Source organism: Lactuca serriola, chromosome 4, assembly GCF_051521515.1.
Source record: "Lactuca serriola cultivar US96UC23 chromosome 4, Lser_US96UC23_V15, whole genome shotgun sequence".
In the NCBI taxonomy this organism is placed as follows: Eukaryota; Viridiplantae; Streptophyta; class Magnoliopsida; order Asterales; family Asteraceae; genus Lactuca; species Lactuca serriola.
Genome location: NC_136411.1, coordinates 47,697,290 through 47,716,344, shown reverse-complemented (window position 1 = coordinate 47,716,344; position 19,055 = coordinate 47,697,290). Strand labels below are relative to the sequence as shown.

At 30.8% G+C, this 19,055-nt stretch overlaps 1 protein-coding gene across 1 annotated transcript; it reads right to left on the bottom strand.

Moving 5' to 3' along the window:
• Nucleotides 1-1,605: 1,605 nt before the first annotated feature.
• On the bottom strand, nucleotides 1,606-18,309 carry LOC145098332 (serine carboxypeptidase-like 13). The gene is made up of 14 exons (XM_079035971.1): nucleotides 18,158-18,309; nucleotides 17,832-17,977; nucleotides 4,087-4,160; nucleotides 3,808-3,930; nucleotides 3,617-3,719; nucleotides 3,490-3,527; nucleotides 3,295-3,396; nucleotides 3,133-3,213; nucleotides 2,990-3,064; nucleotides 2,426-2,497; nucleotides 2,204-2,352; nucleotides 2,001-2,114; nucleotides 1,870-1,924; nucleotides 1,606-1,701 (listed from the first exon to the last, which is right to left on the bottom strand). Exons 1-14 carry the CDS (start codon nucleotides 18,307-18,309, stop codon nucleotides 1,606-1,608), a joined length of 1,380 nt encoding a protein of 459 aa, XP_078892097.1.
• Between the last annotated feature and the right edge of the window lie 746 nt (nucleotides 18,310-19,055).

Genomic DNA, 19,055 nt, shown 5'->3' with positions numbered 1-19,055 from the left:
CTACATAACAAGTAAGGCAAAAATCTAAACCCTATTATTGTGTAAATTTTGAATTATATACCTGTTCCTAGGGTTTTGCTTTGCTATTCAAATTTGCATGTTCAACTAGTGAAAACCTATATCCCAAGCAATTAGGGTGGCATGAACACATAGGTTTGTTGTTATGCTCGTTGCACAATTCAAAAAAAGAAATTTTTCCGTGTACTTCTGTGTATTTATAGTTACTTACCGTGTCCATTGCCAATTCTTGGTCATTGAGATTCATGGTAATTCAGATTAATATTTAGGTATAGATATTACCTCTTTTTTCAAACAAATTGAAATGATTGAAGTTTTCCTATTTGGAATCATGTTAGGTCTAATTCCTATTACTTTGGCTGGATTATTTGTAACTGCATATTTACAATATAGACGTGGCGATCAGTTGGACCTTTGATTAGATTAATTAACATCTCTTTTTTATTGACCTCCTCCTTTCTTTAATATCCAGGAGGTCAAATTCAGATTGTCATTCCACAAGAGGTCCATGTTTAATTTATGCACAACATATATATATATATATATATATATATATATATATATACACACACACACACACACACTCAACATTATATAAAAAAACACTTGGCTTTTGTGAGACAACTTTTCTAACTAAAAAGATAGATGTAAACTTCTAGTCATCAAAATAACAATTATAAACATTTTGAAATTAGTCATAGAAATATGTATGAATTTTCATACAAAAAGAAAACCATATATATTTTCTAAAAACAAAGATTATACCAAATAATATAATCTAACCAGGCTTGCAAAATGACTCTGATACCAATTGACAATTGTTGGGTTTTATTCACAATTGATTTCCCAGAAAATCTAAAAATGGCAACGGAACCTATAAAAATAGCATAAACTTAAAACTCTTTTTAACCCACCAAGGATCATATTCAAAATCATGGAAATATTAACACAACCATATAAAGAAAAAGCTATAACCTTTGAAGACGTTGATTCCTCGCGGGAGGTTGGAAGTTGATGAAGATGTTAAAAAACTAAAAATAGAGATTCTCTTGAAGTAACCACCAAGAAAGAGTAAACCACTTCAAGATGATATTCTTCACTTGTATTAAGTTGTTATTAATCCGTTAATACTTATACTAAATAATCTTTAAGGAGAACGAACTTATAAGCATCCATATTTCAAGAAAGAAGAAAGGGAAATAGACATTAGAAAATCACGAATTTGGTGGCCCTTTTTAAAAGGAAAAAATGATGAAAAAATTGGTTAGTTTTGGTCTCTTACTCTCCTTTAAATACCAAGAGACAGGTGCTAGATCACCATACTTATAAGATCATTGTTTACATTTCCGGTTCAACAATAGTTTTAGTACATTACAATCAATTCATATTTAGAATATAAGATAAGTTGTATGATTAGACTTCTAGTAGACACATGTCATAAGTAATATCACAAAATAATAAATATGATATCAAACTAATCATTATTAACTTCGATCATCTGCTGTATTTTGGTTGCAACATCAAAATATATAAACAATCAAGCTTTCACAGAAAATGATTATAAGCATAGTCTATGATGCATCACATTTAGATTGCACTTGAGTGAGTTTTTAAAGCAAGCCACTTCTTTGCTAGAGCCATAGCTTCTTTTGGCTTGTATTGAGCCACTGAATGACCTGCACCCTATAATTGTATAAATGAAAGAACTTACAAACATGTATGAGAGATAATAGTTACTTGATTATGAAAATAAAATACGAAAAATAAGAATCAAACATGCAAAATCATAATGATCACTAATAGCTTATAACATCTTTAAAATATTGATAATGACAATCATGTGTATCTTACTTTAACTGTAGCAAATGTCAAGGAGAATTCATTTTGTGCATATGTTACTTCATATCTGTAATAAAAACCATGAGACTAGTGAACATATGATTGCCACATATTATAAGAAAGTAAATGAAGTTGATTCTCACCCTCCGACTTGATTGTTCACATAGAATGGATTCCATCGGCTCTCGATCTTAAGATTAAGTGCAACTATCCATTGCTCAATACCAACATATGGAAAAGTCATATCATGATCACCACTATTAACAAAATGCGACAATTTATTATGTACAATCTTCAACAACAGTGTAGTTAGGGGACAAAAAAAATAATAAAATTGTTACGTTACCTAAAGATCAAAGCTCGACAAGTTTTACTAACAAGTTTCTTATGGTATGAAAAACTACTAAAAATATCATAAGCATAGCAAAATGTGTCATTTTTTCCTTCAACGTAATGCATCGTCCTATTGAAGAACTCCCATTTTCCAATTGTTCCCTGAATATAAATTGTTAGAACATAATTGAATGATTAATTGATAATTAGAATCTAACTTATAAAGCTACCACACCTGGCGAATGTTAAAAGCTTGTTGCACAACTTTATTATTTATCCAATCTTCTGCAAAATCGTAATAGTACTCCTAAAAGAGAAAAAGGGACAAACATGTCATCAATTCTATGAACCATGTTCCAGTTACTTAAGATCAACAATGGAAGTAAAATTAAGTTTTTCATGGTTAAAGGAGAGAGAGAGAGAGAGAGAGAGAGAGAGAGAGATCCAATCTATGGTATAAAAGAAGGTTCCATCGGAACAATTATTTATTTCAGGCTACCTCTCTCTTTTTTTTTTCAAAAGGGGGAGGCAGTGTGGGGAGAAATGATAAGAAGATATTGGAACATTAATTTAGAAGAGATGATGGAAGCAGGAGTTCATTTTGGCCATGGTACTAGGAAATGGAATCCTAAAATGGCACCTTATATCTCTGCAAAACGTAAAGGTATTCATATTACAAATCTTACTAGAATTGCTCGTTTTTTATCAGAAGCTTGTGATTTGGTTTTTGATGCAGCAAGCAGAGGAAAACAATTCTTAATTGTAGAGAGAGAGAGAGAGAGAGAGAGAGAGAGATTACTCGACAATATGGCTTTACATCTGATTTATTACAAAGTGGCTCCAAGATATCTTCCATATTTAGTCCACTTGTGCACTAAAATTCATAAATTTAGATGATTACATGTTTTATGAAGCCAAGGTGAATCAACTTAATCGACGTACCTCTGTGTATCTTTGAAGACTATTAATGCATAGTGAATTGGTGTTGTTTACATAATTGCCATGGCAATTTTCTATTGCAGCCTGAAAATCAGATAATAATAATTATTATTAAGTATGAGAGTACCAAATTAATGATAATTCTTGAAAATGTTTAAAACTTGCCATATAAATATCATCAGATATAAGTGCCATTCGATGAGCATATTCAACTCTAGAATTAAAATCCATGAACTTATCGGTGAGGGGACTGCAAAGAATGTACCCCTATTTACCAATTCAAAAAAATTAAGATCAGTTTTATAACTTCATATTAAATAAAAAGTGAAGCTTTAAAGTTCAAAAAATTAAATACTTTACTTGAATATTCAATGTAGGTTGATCACCACGTTCATTGGCTGCAAACAATAATATTTTAATGATCGCAATCTATTTAATGCATGATGTGATAAAGAAGATCGATATATTAAGAAAGAAAATCATTTACCTTTATACACTTCAAAAGTAACAATAGGTGTGACAATTCCCATGTAAGAAATGCCCGTTATGTATAGTGGATTTTTTAAAAACTTAGGATGGTCGATAAGAAACTGTGTACATCACCCGAAAACATATTTGATTTATAGGTTTAATATTGATTTTAAATTTAGAAAAGGAAAAGAAGTTTATAAATCAGACCTTTCGAATAAAATTGTTAGCTTGTTTGGCTACAATGCTATCACTGCTAATCGATGCTTCTTTTGTTGTGGCATATGAGAATCCGGTACCAGGAGGCATATCAACAAATATGATATTAGCCATCTATATCAATATTATCAATTGCATAATTAAATTTTAGCATATATATATATATATATATATATATATATATATATATATATATATATATATATAACATAATGTCTTTTTTCGGATCCATATTTAGTAATGTGACATTAATGGGGGTGAAACATTAACCTTTGTCCATGAGTTTGGATTTAATGAGATTGTGATGTTTTCAGGTGCATTGTCAAAGTTGAAACTAAGTGGACCTATAAAAAAGTAATCCATCAGAAAGTGTTTTGCAATTTCGCAAAACATACACAAAAAAATCTTATATTTTCTTGTTTTAGAGGGTTATATGTAAAATACATTTACTTTAATTTCTAACATATTTAGCAAAGTTTAAAACCACTAAAAATGTGTGCAAACAACCTATATGTACTAAAAAATTATATAATTTTCAAGCTTCTATAATTTGAATTATAACCATTACAATGATCATTAATATAATACTAGTATCACTACAAAAAACAATAATAATGACCAAAGATTCATAACAATCGAATAATTCTCATTCTAAAAGTTAAAGATCCATTATTAGTGACTCCCGACCTCGCCAAAGCTCTCTCAACTAGACGCAAAAGAGTCATTGGATCAGCGATAGATGAAATCCAAACGACTTTCGTTGATGGGAGGAACATCCTTGATGGACTAGTTATTATCAATGAAGTGTGTTCATGGACAAAGAAAGTTAAGAAAAATATGTTTTTATTCAAGGTAGATTTTGAAAAAGCCTTTGATTCTATAAACTGGAGTTACTTCGATTCGGTTATGTCTCAAATGAACTTTGGTGATAAATGGAGATCATGGATCATGCAGATCTCTCTTCTTCTCAAGCCTCGGTCTTAACTAATGGCTCTCCAACCAAAGAATTTATCATCACAAAAGGTTTCTGCAAGGTGATCCACTTTCACCATTTTGTTTATCATTGCAATGGAAGAACTTGATGTACCAGTGAACTGCTTGCAATAAATCATTATTCCACGGTATCAATATTCATAATAAGGGATATATATCTCACATCTATATTTATTCTGATGATGTAATATTTGTGGGTGAGTTGTGTTAGAGTGCAAAGTTATTCATGGATTGAATTTGTGATGACTTGACTTGAGAAGACCCACTTGCACATGTGGGATTGGAGTCTTGTGACATGAGAGAGAGAGAGAGAGACTTGTTAGTACCTATATAAATAGTGAGTTGCATAATACTAGTAGAGTGTACTTGAGAGATGTAACATTGAAAGTGTTAGTGTGTGTTAATTATGTAGATTTATATATAGATCATTTTTTTGTAACACCTTTCATAATCAAATACATCTCTTCGACGCCTAAATCACTATGTTCATTGTGTTCTTTACAAATTTGCATGTTAAATCAGATGCTCATAATTCACCACAATTGGTATCATAGTGAGTCTTTGAAGATCGAAGTGATTTTTGAAGAAACGATTCTCGATTTGAAAATAATCAACACAATTTGAACAATCTACGGTGAGTCTCTTAATCTCTCGGAATCTCTTAAAATTGTGCTTACGCTATTGATTTTTGATCATTTTGACTTATTGGATCAAATTTTTTTCAACTCAATTGTTATGATCCAATTCATTTTTCTTCATTGATTCAGCCCAAATCAAAACAAATTCAATCTCTATTCATTTTAATTTGATTACTAAGCTAAATCCAAAAACACGATCTACTACTCATTCGAACCAAGATTTAGTCCAAATCGAATTACTGAAAGCCTAATTTCAATTTTTCATTACTATTCATCAAATCTCAAATAAAAATCCATTGCAATTCGTTCAACTTTTGGTCAAAATTCATTCTGATTAAATCTTGACTCGCTTGTTCTATTTTGTTCATGAATATCCTTCATCGATTCATCATTTGTTTATAATTTCTCAGCATCTGATCGGTTCTCATTTTATTTTTCTAAGAAATTCATTCACGGAATCTTGCAATCGATTTTTCTTACTTCTTTGACATTATGAATCAATCTCGTCTTTGATTTTCTTACTTCTTGATCAGATTTTGATTTATTTGAATTCTTGATGACTAAATCGATTTTGATAACTGATTCAGTGTTTACTATCGATTTCATGATTTCATGATTTGAAGACAAGATGAAATTAGTGTTTAAGAAAATCAATATTTAAGAAAAGATAATTTATATCAACTTTTTAGTTATCATCATACAACGAATGAAAAGGCAAACGGACAACAAGTTGCGCTGCTAAGCCCTTTTGTATGGTAAAGCCAATTCTTTTGAAGACTACATCCATAGATCTAGGGGATATAACATTGCTATGAATGATCCATTGTAGTCTACTAAGAAGATCCACCGCATCCGGCGCAAGGAAAGTCAAACGAAAAATGTCAAAATCGAATTTTCGATTGTGATTCGATGAGAAGTTGAAATTGTTTGATAAGAGTTATAGTCGAAATCGAAAGTTGAACTGAAATCGACTTTGGAGTCAAATAGTTGAAGTAATTAGGTTTGATAATCGATTTTTAGATAATGAAGTTTTTCAATCGAAGTGAATGGTTCATATTTGTTGAAACTCTTGTGAAATCGATGCTTCTTAGATTGTAGTTGGGTTCGAAATTGTGAAATTTGACTTTGTTGGTTGAAGTAATCGATTTTGGTTGAAGGATGCTCGATATTGGTTATTTATTTTTGATATCGAGTGGTTGATTTAAGAACAAAAGTGAAGGGTTGTTTAGCGAATGGATTGGTGCTCGATGTTGAGTTTGATTACGAATGTCTGATATCGAGTCCTTGAAAATCGATTTTGTAAGGTCATAATCACAAGGAGTGGCTGATTGGTATCGAAAGTGATTTAGTGAATCGGCAAAGAAGTTTTCAATATATGGTCAATGTATAAAGTCAAGTAGTAATTTCGATACTCAATAAGTGAATGTCAGGATATTGAAGGGTCGAATTGATTTGATAATCGAAAGTGAAAGTTCGACTGCAATTGACTTTGGAGATTATCAGTTGAAACATGGTTCTGTGAGGAACGAAAGTAAGGTTTCGACTGTGAATGGTTGTTATCAAATTTGTAAGCGAAACTTGGGCTACGAAGGATCAGATGTTTTAAAAAGGGATTGAAAATGGAAGTGTTTGATATAACTATCGAAAATTTTGAAGGTTTGAGAGTCAAAAGTTCGATGGTTTAGAGCAAGGTTGTCAAGATCAAGATCCTACATATGATCGTTTTTAAGTTTGCAAGATCGGGATCTTAAGATCCCACAAAATAAAATATAATTTTAATTTTTAATTTTTAAACTTGAAAAATATTTCAAACATTTATTTTTTTGTTCAAAAGCTATAAAAACTTTAAAATATTAGTCATAAATCACAACACAAAATGATAAACGGTAAATTGGTAAATGGTAAATGACATAAAGTGGTAAAAATAATTTTCATTTTCAAAAAAATAAATAAATTAATAAGGGAAGGTAGGATCGGATCGGATCTCGATCTTACGATCCTACCTGCGATCCTACCCCAAATACGATATGGATCGTTTTTCAATCCTAGGATCGTAGGATCGTACGATCCTACGATCAGGATCGCGATTTTGACAACCACGGTGTAGAGCATTAGGTATGGGTTACGTTATAAAACCCAATTCATATGCCACCTCAGCCATAACACCACTATAACATCAAGGGGAAATGGTGTTCCCCATGTTATTACATGTTAAGAGCTAGAGAGAGAAAGAAAGAAAATGATTTGATTGGTTGATAAAGGCAACAACCAAATAAATTTCTCATTGCATCTTGTCCTCGTTACAACTAGATATACCATAACACCCCCTTAACGAGAAGGGGGTGGGGGTGGTGCTCATTGAGTTAAGACGACGTTATGGCTGCCATCTCCGCCATAACGCGACCAAAAAATGGCCCATATCGTGTAGTTGTAAGGGTCGAAATTTGGAATTTTGGAGTCGAAAGTCAACCTTAATAGTCAAAAATCTGTTTAATAGTCGAATGCTAACTTTCAGTTCTTATTTGCAACAACTTGGTGTCGAAAAGTTCAACATTTTTAGTGACAAAAGTTGGTTATTTTGGAGTAGAAAGTGAGGTTTCAATGTGTTTTCGTTCTATCTTGTAGCTCAAACAAATTAGGGAAGATGATAACCAAAATTTCACAATTGGTCCCTGAAGTTTCAATAAAATGACTCTTTTACCCAGAGATCACAATCTTGTCGAAATTGAAGACTTTTTTGGGCTTTTCAAAAAGTGGTTATTTTTACAAGTATTTTCCAGCAATATGAACATTTTTGTTCATTTTCGGGTCAAAGGCAGTTGGGGAAGTCTAGAATTTGAAAATTGTCATATTTTTTGGATTTTCCGAATTTGAAGCGAAACGTTTATGCTACATGTCAAGGGGGAGTTTTTCATGGGAAACTCCAAACTGAGCACTTTCTCATTCATTTTTGGGTTTTATAACCATCTTTCGATTATAAAAAGAGGGAGATATTTGAATATGTGAATTTGAAGTCGAAATTGGATTTTTCATATTATGTGAATTTGAAGACCGATGTGACCTTGAGAAGGAAAAGTTTATGAAGTGATTCGAATTGAAAATTCTGAACTGGTTTGGGTTTTTCCCTGTTCATGAAGGGTTTAGACATACTGAAGATTTTTGGGGTGTATTTTTATGCTCAAAGTTGGGTAATTGATTTGTGGAGATTTGCATACTCCAACTAACCTTTTGATGCTCGGATTGTGATGTCTCACACTGTAGAACCCAGATTGGAAAATCATTGAAGACTTGAAGATTTGATGCTCATTTCTACAATTGTCACGCTTGACATTTCATTCGTGAAGTTGCTCTTTTTGGAGATTGAAGCCGAGTCATCCATTTCTAACTTTGAGAGAGAGAATGTTAGTGTGAAAAGTTATTCATAGATTGACTTTGTGATGAATTGACTTGAGAATACCCACTTACACATGTGGGATTGGAGCTTTGTGACATGATAGATAGATAAATAGATATATAGATAGATAGAGAGAGAGATAGGGATAGAGAGAGAGAGAGAGATAGACTTGTTAGTACCTCTATAAATAGTGGGTTGCATACCACTAGTAAGTGTAATTGAGAGATGTAACATTGAGAGTGTTAGTGTGTGTTAATTATGTGGATTTAGATCTAGATCCTTTTTTGTAACACCTTTCATAATCAAATACGTCTCTTAGACACCCAAATCTCCATGTTCATTGTGTTCTTTACAATTCCGCATGTCAAATCAAATGCTCATAGTTCACTACAAGATTTCTGAAAGCAACCTAAAAAATATGGCAATCATCCTTAAATGTTTTCATATCTCATCCGGTTTGAAAGTAATTTTCACAAATCTAAGGTGTATGAAATTAGGATACCCGATCGCGAGCTTAATAAGAATGTTAGAGTTCTTGGGTGCGACTTGGGAAACATCCCTTTCAATTTTTGGGGGTACCAATAGGGCCAACATGAATCTCAAGAAAAAAGGAGCCCTATTTTTTGATCGTATGAAGGCTAGACTCTCCAATTAGAAAGCTAAAACACTATTACTCGATGGTAGACTCACTTTGATGAAAGCTTTTCTAGGTAGCTTGCCTTTATGCTACTTATCAGTTTTTTAAATCCCTCATCTATATAATTGATGCTCTAGAAAAAAAATATATAGAAGATTCTTATGGGGTGGAAGCAAAGACAAGTTCAAGATTAGTTGGGTGGCTTGGCCCAAAGTTTTATCTTCAAAAGAAGGTGTGGGGGATAGGTATCGGGTTGTTACGTGCTACCTTTATTTCGGTTTTAGTTATGTCGATCTGGAGACGCAAGACGGATAATCACTCCTTATGAAGTCGTGTTACAGTATGTATCCATAATCTTGTCTGCAAACCAATGAGTTATTTGGCAAAAAAATGTCTTTTAGGTACTTGGTCTAGCATTGTCAAGGTGAAAGATGATCTAAACAACTTTGGAATTGATTTAGAAAAGTTATTTGTGTGCTTACTTAGCTCAGGGGGCTTACTTGGTTCAGGGACAAAAACAAACTTTTTGGAAAGAAAGTTGGTTGGACTAGGGAACATTAGCAAGTTACTTTCCTACTTTATACGCCCTTCAGAAGTGTAAATCGGCTTACATTTTTTTAAAGAATTAATGATACTGGTTTTTCTGGTGTCTGGAAATGGCACCCAAACAACTTGGTGGAACTAGCAGAACTTGGTAGAACTAGCAGAACTAAGCCACCTGGCATCTATGGTCAATGGCTTTTCCCTTGACTACCATAAAGACTATTGGACTTTTATTCACTCATAGATGACATGTACCCGGTGAACATTCTTAGGAAGTTGGCCGACTGTAAGATCTCTATGCCATCTGCTAATGTGGTTATATGGATCAAAATTACACATTTGAAGGTCATAAGTTTCATGTAGGGGGATTGTATGGGCCAAATCCCTACGGCCTCTACTTTAAGTCATAGAGATGTTAACGTAAACTCCACAAAATGTGTTCTTTGTAATATTGAAGTGGAATCACCGATAATTGGCTGTCAATTTGTTCATGAGGTCTTCTTCTGGATCTTTAAGTGGTGCGGTAATCCTATCCAAAGATTTTCAAAGGTGGAAGATTTTATTAACTATGCCGCAAAATGGGGACAATACAGAAAGAAAAGAAAAGTATTCCTTGCTATCACCATTTCTCTCTTTGTAATCTCTTTTAGTGTGTGCTTCCTGCCTTCTTGCTACGTTGCAATTTTAAATAAATTTTTTCCGTTTCCAAAATGAAAGGAAAACAAATTTAGATCTATAATGCCTTAATCATTCATGGCCTATAACAACAGGAATGAGAGAAAATTTGGTATCAAAAGGTGAACCCATGAGAAATAATTCTTGAATTAAATTCCAAAATAAGAAATTGAAGATTTTGTTTGGATAAGGAATGTTTTAAGATAAAATCTTGTTGGCGTGTCTCTCACAAGACTCTCATTCATGTTGTTTTTTAGTATGACTCTTCCCATAACATCCTTAAGGTATAATATAATAGATTCAGTTGTTACCCATGTTTTGAAAACCGGCCCGGTCCGACCGATTCAACCGGGAGCCGGTCCCAGATCCGATTCTTAAAGGCCAAAAAACCGGTATTCTTGTGAACCGGTAAAAACCGGTCCGGTTGAAGCGGTAAAACCGGTCAAAACCGGAAATTTTAAAAAATATTTTTTTTTCATTTTTTGTATTTTTTATATAATTAAATATAATTATGACATTATCCGGTTTTTTAGACCGGTTGGACCACTTGAACCATCGAACCAGTAAGACGACCGGTTCGGTCTCCAGTCTAGTTTTCAAAACCTTGGTTGTTACCTATTCTTTTAGTATTGTTGGTACTTGAGGATATTATGTGAATAATTACCTATTCTTTTAGTATTGTTGGTGCTTGAGGATATTATGTGAATAATCTGAACCCATGAGAAATAATTAGCGAAATTAAATTCCAAAATAAGAAATTGAAGATTTTGTTTGGATAATGAATGTTTTAAGATAAAATCTTATTGGTGTGTCTCTCACAAGACTTTAATTCATGTTGTTTTTTTAGTATGACTCTTCCCGTAACATCCTTAAGGTACAATATAAATGATTCGGTTGTTACCTATTCTTTTAGTATTGTTGGTGCTTGAGGATATCATGTAAATAATTTAAGCATTGCTGATTTCTTATTTTTGTGAATATGTTGTGATTCATAGTATATGGATCAAATGGTATGAATCTATTTGTCTTTATGATAACATTATTAAGTTTATTCTTTAACGACCCAATCTTTATAAACCTTTTAACCTTGTCTTAAATCTTAAATTTTACGGTATTTGTGAGAGTAACCTAGTTAATTTTTACTCATTGATGACTATAAAAGATAAGCCTAAGAGATAAATGAAAATAAAATCTAAGTTAACATATTCCATTACTAATGGATGATCACATATTCACATCACATGTTTAAAGTTTTGGATGTTATCTTGAGATCTTCGGTTTGTGTATAAAAATCCTAGAAAGGAAGTCTAAAAATGAACAAAAAAAATAAAAAAAATTAAGTAGCATTTGATGTTGATAATAACTAATTATACCTCGAACTATATGAAATCAAAACCAAATGTAATTAATAAAATAAAATGTGTAAATTATTGGTCATAACCTACTCTTGCTAGAGAATATAAAGATAATGTTAGACTTGCCTTATGAATATATTTAAAAAGGATAAATAATCATATGAATTATTACAAAAGAGTAAGTTATATTAAAAGATGTATGTCACATGATTTAAGACAATAAATTGAATATAATGAACCCATATCTAATACATGTGATCTGATTGATGACCACTTTGTAGTGGGAGTAATTAGTTTACGAGTAAATTACACGAATGGTCTCTATGGTTTAGGGTAATTTGCGCGTTTGGTCTTTAATTTATTTTTTTAACTCGGAAGGTCCCTAATGTTTGTTTTTGTTATGCGATTGGTCCCTGTCTTACCTAAAAAGACTATTTTGCCCTTGAATTTTTTAATTTATTTAAATAAACACACCCCAAACCTATCTCATTCACTTTATCTTATCCATCCCACCATTTTTCTCTATTTAAATAATAGTCTTTTTAGTTAAGACAGAGACCAAATGCATAAGCAAAACAAACAGTAGGGACCAAGCGCGTAACAAAAACAAACAGTAAGGACCTTCCGAGTTAAAAAAATAAGTTAGGGACTAAGCACGTAAATTATCCCAAACCATAGGGACCATTCGTGTAAATAATACTTAGTTTACAAATCAAAAATATTTTGAACGCGTGAAGTATTTTTCAATAAAAATTTATAATATTATTACTATATTACTTTAGTAGAAATAATTTACAAGAGTTCAATACCAAATGATGATAAAAAACCGAGTTTCGTGTGTGTGTGTGTGTATATATATATATATATATATATATATATATATATATATATATATATATATATATATATATATATATATATATATATATATATAGGGTTAGTTTCATGTGAGACGATATAATTTTATGAAAGCGTGAGACGCAATCCTAGCCATTCATTTGGTAGATAAAACAAAAAATATTTTTAAAATGTAAAATAATTGAAATTTTTTGAATTTTTTTTTTCAAATATTATTTTCGAAATTCTTATTTTCCAAAAAATATAAAAAAAATACATTTTTTTACATATTCTAGTAGAATAAATAGAATATTCTACATATCTGAGAAATCTAGTATAATATTCTAACATTCTAAAAATCACATTAGAATATTTATAGTGTAATATTCTATTAGAATATTTCACGTATTTAAAAAAAAAACGGTAATTTTTTTTATTTTTAATTTTTTTTAGGTAATTAAAGTTTCGAAAATAATAATTAAAAAAATAATTTTGGATTTTTTCTTTTATTTTGCATTTTAAATTATTTTTAGATTTGGTCTCACGGTCTCACAAAATTAATATGGTCTCAAATGAAACTCAACCTATATATATATATATATATATATATATATATTGAAACTAACAAAGTTTTTGAATAAAATAACAATTGTTAGCATTTAAAATATAAACTTTTTTCAATAAACAAAATATAATGATGTATTTATAAAAAAAAAAAAAATAGTGAACAAAGATGTATTTTATAAACAAAACATAACAAGTTGGTTTTAGAAAAATATAAACTTTTTTGTTATACAAAATGATTATTTAAAATAAATACTGATAAATAAAAATAAAGCTTTAGAAACGATGTGATGTATATTCTTAAACATTAATAACAAAACCAGAGTTTGGACATTTTGCATGATGTTGCGGAATGCCAGTATATTAGAAACTACAGGTTGATATGGTTAAGGTTTTTGGAAGAAATTTTGAGACAACTTTTAATATAGTTACTTTCAACCATAACCCAAAATTGCAAACTACAATGCTATTTCCTAACACAATGATGCTAATTTTTACAGTTTTATGGTGATGATCTTGAGCTACCATATTTTGATCATATAAAATTAAGCAACAAAACACTTGTAGTTGCATTCAAACGTTTGTTCATCTTTTATCATTTTCAAGAAATAAGAATACAAGGAGGGTGCTAAAACAATTAGAGATCCCAACGTAACCATTTGCAAAGTAGACAACAAAAGTATAACAATAAAGTTTGTATCTTAATAATTATGTTCCAAGGAGGTGGACATAAATAAAATTTGAAAGTATATTATATTTAATACAATACTACAAATAACAATTAATAAAAATAATAATTAATAAAAGTTAATATTAATGAAAATGAAAACTATAAAAACAAATTAAGTAAGGGACGACAAATATAATAAGGGATCAAAATCTCAACTTACAAAATACCAATAATATAACTTTATATTAATTAGGATAATTAATTCAAAATTACTTGAGGGGAAAAATATAAATATAAAAGTTTTCTATAAGAAAAATAAAAAAATGTTATTTCCAATTAGATGTTTATTTGCATTTTGTATCAAATGCTATAACAATTATAATATTATTTGAGTTTAGTAGTTTTGGTTCTTGAAAAAATAGTAGTTAATGAATAGTAACTCTCCCTCAAAAACCATATTCGACATCTCGCGAATATTTTTGTAAAATGAATCACAAAAATATAAAATAAAGTTTTGATCAAAATAAATATGTCTAGAGGAGACAAACAAAAATAAAATTTGAAAATATATCTTGATCCGTACAATGTAAAAATGACAAATAATTTAAAAACTATAATAATTAAAACTAACACTCATAACAACGAAAATTACAAAAACAAATTATATAAAGGTGTAAGTTTAAAATATAATAAAGTGATGAAATCGTAACTTATAAGATAATAATAATTTAGCTTAAGATGAAAATTGTTAGATTAAAATTATTAAAAAGATAAAAACAAATAAAGTTTGGGGGGGGGGGGGGGGATGAAAAGCCAGATGAACACAAAATGGATATAAAAACGATTCAGAGAAATAAAAGTGGATATTGATTTAGTGTTTTGTGGTTTACATATAGAAAGTGAAATGAATATCAAAAGAATACATCAACCCAAAACATATTTATATCTAGGTTGGCAGGTTGGCAAATCACGTATTCACAAGTCAGATTAACACACGTACCCAAAAATATAACCTAACCCGACCAATGAAATAAACAGGTTGATGGTTGGCATGGTCCGAAAACTCAACCTAAACCATTTATTGTTGTGTTGGGTTATAGGTTTGACCGGTAATTACTATCCCTATAACCCAAAAGTTGTACAGACGATTGGTTTATGAAAAAACAATAATGCAACAAAACAATCATATCTATAAGATGCATAAACTTGATCCTTTGCGAGCTCGGGAATAACAATATTGAATATGCCATTCATTTGTTTTTGGAATGCTCCACGGCTTAAGAGATTCGTAATATACTTCGGAGTCAGGATTTAGAATAAGATGGCTAAAATCATAAAAAATATTAAAATATAGTGGCAGTTTTATTTTAGGGCACACAGTGGTCCGTACAACCCCTGATTTTTCCAGACAAAGTGTAAATTTTTTTGAAAATTTAAAATTTTTATTTTCTACTGTCATACAACCCTTGACTTTCTCATGATACACTTACAATGAAATAATAAAAATATATTCTTATCTAAATAACACTAGTATATAAATTTAAAATTAAAATACTAGCTCTTCGATATTATTATTTCTTCTATGCTGTGGACGTTTATAATAATTTATTATGAATATTTATCCAAATATTACCATTAATTAGATGCAATCATAGGTCATGAGCGTTTCGTTTGAATAAAAAAATCGATAATTTTTTTTGGCTTATGATTTACTTTACATTTATAAGAAATCAAATTCTGTTTAATAATATTATTAATTGTAAATTATAAAATATTTAGAATTTATAATCTACTATAATAAATGAAAATGACTTTGCCACATGTCATTCTCTTATAAGATTAGCCAAATGTCATTTTGTCATAATTTGAAATATATTTATTTTCCACTTGTCATTACTTTAATTTTCATTTTTAATATATCATTGATTTACTTTCCATAAATTAAACCTACATAATGACTATCAAATTTTAAATTTCAAATTCAATTTCAAATAAATTTACAGTTTAAACCTTTATGTTTAATATTTTGTTATAATTAACCCATTTAATACATATTAAACTCATAATTTTAATTAATTTATTCTTTGCATATTTTTTTCTCATAATTTTCACTTATTTCAATTTCAAATTGAAATAAAATTTCTATTTAATCGTTCATATTTAACATTTTGTTTTAATCAACCCATATATTATACGGGTCTCACAACTAGTAAATTAATAAATTACCATGGCTTAAAGGCTTTGAGTGGAGAAGCGTCAATATGTCTCCAAAATTCAAGGATTGGGATTACAGGTAAGTAATATATATTGTCTGTGCAGTTAAATACAGACAATTAAATAGATAGAGGGGCTATGGGCTTAATTATTTATCTGTATGAGTTTTTTAGTAAATTTCAAAAAGAATTATAATTAGAATGCTACTTTTAATTGGTTGAGTGATATCCCAACATCTGGACTGCTCGATGTTCATTTCAAAATCTGTTTTTTACGTGCACTATGAAGACTAGAATCAAAGAGGTACTCTCTATGATGCTCATGACTTTTGCTTAGGTTCTATGGCATTACATAAACAATCACATTTTCGATGGGGGTGGTGAGATATAGTGCTGATTCAGTGATTTGGCTAGTGAAGTCAAAAGATATTGTAATTTGGTATTACAATATTTTTGGACTTCACTTGTCATTTACGATTTATATACAGATTGATTTGACAACTGCATCACTTTTCTTGCAAATAGAATATATGGTATAGAAGGTGGGGTACGTAAATGATACTCTAGTGTATGTTCCGTGCTTTCGGGAATTACGTATACGTATGATTAGTGTATTGTTTGGGGCTTACACTACCGTGCGGCTGGAAGGGCCCCACTCTTCTACTTGATTAAGTTATATCGTAACAGTAACTAATTAATCTATAATTGTAATGATTTTGTACTTTTATAGTGATTTTAGTTAGACAAGTCAAACTAAAATTCTTATTTCAAGTTAACGAAAAAAAAAGTTGTAATTGACAGATAAAACTTAAAGTGTATCTATAGACTATAATGGTATGAACCTGTAAATTATTCTCTATCAATTAATATAGATAAACCAAATTTTGTTAAACCTATTTTCTTGCTAAACTTTTTTTAAAGCTAGCAAACATATTGTTCCATTTGACTTGTTCAATAAAACTCGATCACAATAAAATGATGAAAACTAAAACTTAAAAAGAATCATGATTTACATTAAATAAAAGCAACACGGATTAAGAATTATTTCAAACAAAAATTATTCAAAAATCACTTTAATTAAATCAAAACTAATGAAATTACTATAATAACAAATGGTATATAATACTTTGAATAGAAAAAAACCATACAGGCGTATAAACCCAAGTACCCAATCGATCCATTTTACTATCTTAATTAAAATCTTATAGACCTTGATCATATATTATTTACCACATATACTTTCTGGTGTGATAAATTATGGGATCCGGCAACTGTCCGACTGCCTTTGTAAACATTGACAGAGTTTAGCGGTTTCTTTTGGAATTTACCGTTGCTAATATAATTTTTTTTAGTTAAACAGTTAAGTCAACATCAAACTATGCATGCATGCATATGGTCTCTTAATTAAGATAAATTAATTAAAGAACATGCATGATGATGAACTATATGCTTCACTGTTAAGGGCTAACAAAAACGAAGAGATAGATCATATATACCGATTTGATAGAAGAAAGTAATGATGGCAGAACAGCCAGGACCTCCGGTGAGATAAAACAAGAGCGGGTCTTCTTCTGGATTTCGTTCCGATTCAACAAAGTAGTAGAAAAGCTGTGCTTCTTCCTTCTCCCCTATTCCCACATACCTTGATCAATACAACAAAGTTTTATTAGAACAAGATCGCATGTTTTCATCTCTAAAGCACCATTTTTTCCATAATAACTTATGTTAAAGATAAGGAATGTAAATGGATGATTTTCTAGTTGATTTGAAACACGTTGTTTTAGTAAATAAGTGATCACGTGAAAAGTCGAGAATATGATACCCTGTTTCGAGCTTGAATGGAAGTTGACCGGGATAACCAGGAAGGGTTTGGACGATCGATTTTGAATAGGATGGAGTTATGAAGCTCGATTCAAGTGTTAGAAGAAGGAGCAGGAGCGAGGAAAGGGCAAGGGCCTTTGATCCGTACTCCATTTTGAGGTGCACTTGGAAGTTTGGGTGATCCCGCAATAAGTGGGTTGGCTGCTATAAATAGAAGTCTTCCACCATGGTTCCTTTGAAAATATGAAAACCTTTTAGAGTAAATTACCGGATCATCTAGGGCCGGCCCATGGCTAGTTGGGTGACCGCCCCGGGTCCCCAAATGCTAAAGGTCCCTTTATTTATGTTATTGGGTTATATTAGTGACCACCCATATTTTTTAAGCCTTATCTACTAGTTTTGGCCCAATATCTTCACTTAGCGCAAATCCAAATCCAAATTGAAGAAGTGGGAGTAATTAAGCGTGCGGCGTGCCTATTGACCTATTGCGTTTCCGATTTCCATGGACAATTTAATCTCTTCAATCTTGGGCTTCTCTTGAATTGATTCCATGGAAAATTCAGACGACATCATCGTTCATCTCTCCCGATGCCAACTCTCTAACTGTTAGTTCTCATTCTTCTATTTTAACATTCTAATTTTCAAGACCAAAAATTTTATTTTGATATAATGATTTAGAAAAACATTTATAAGAAAACATCATCGAGTCACGTAGTTTCAAAAAACACAATCACATGTCTCAAAACCATATAATAAAAATAGTAACAATGTCAGAGTACAATCCCAAGAATCTCATAATGCGGAAATCTTGTGTGTGTGATGCGCTGCTACCGTGTCAGCTCCTTCCCCTTCGATGAAGAGGTACCTGAAAACAAAACTGAAAACTATAAGCACGAAGC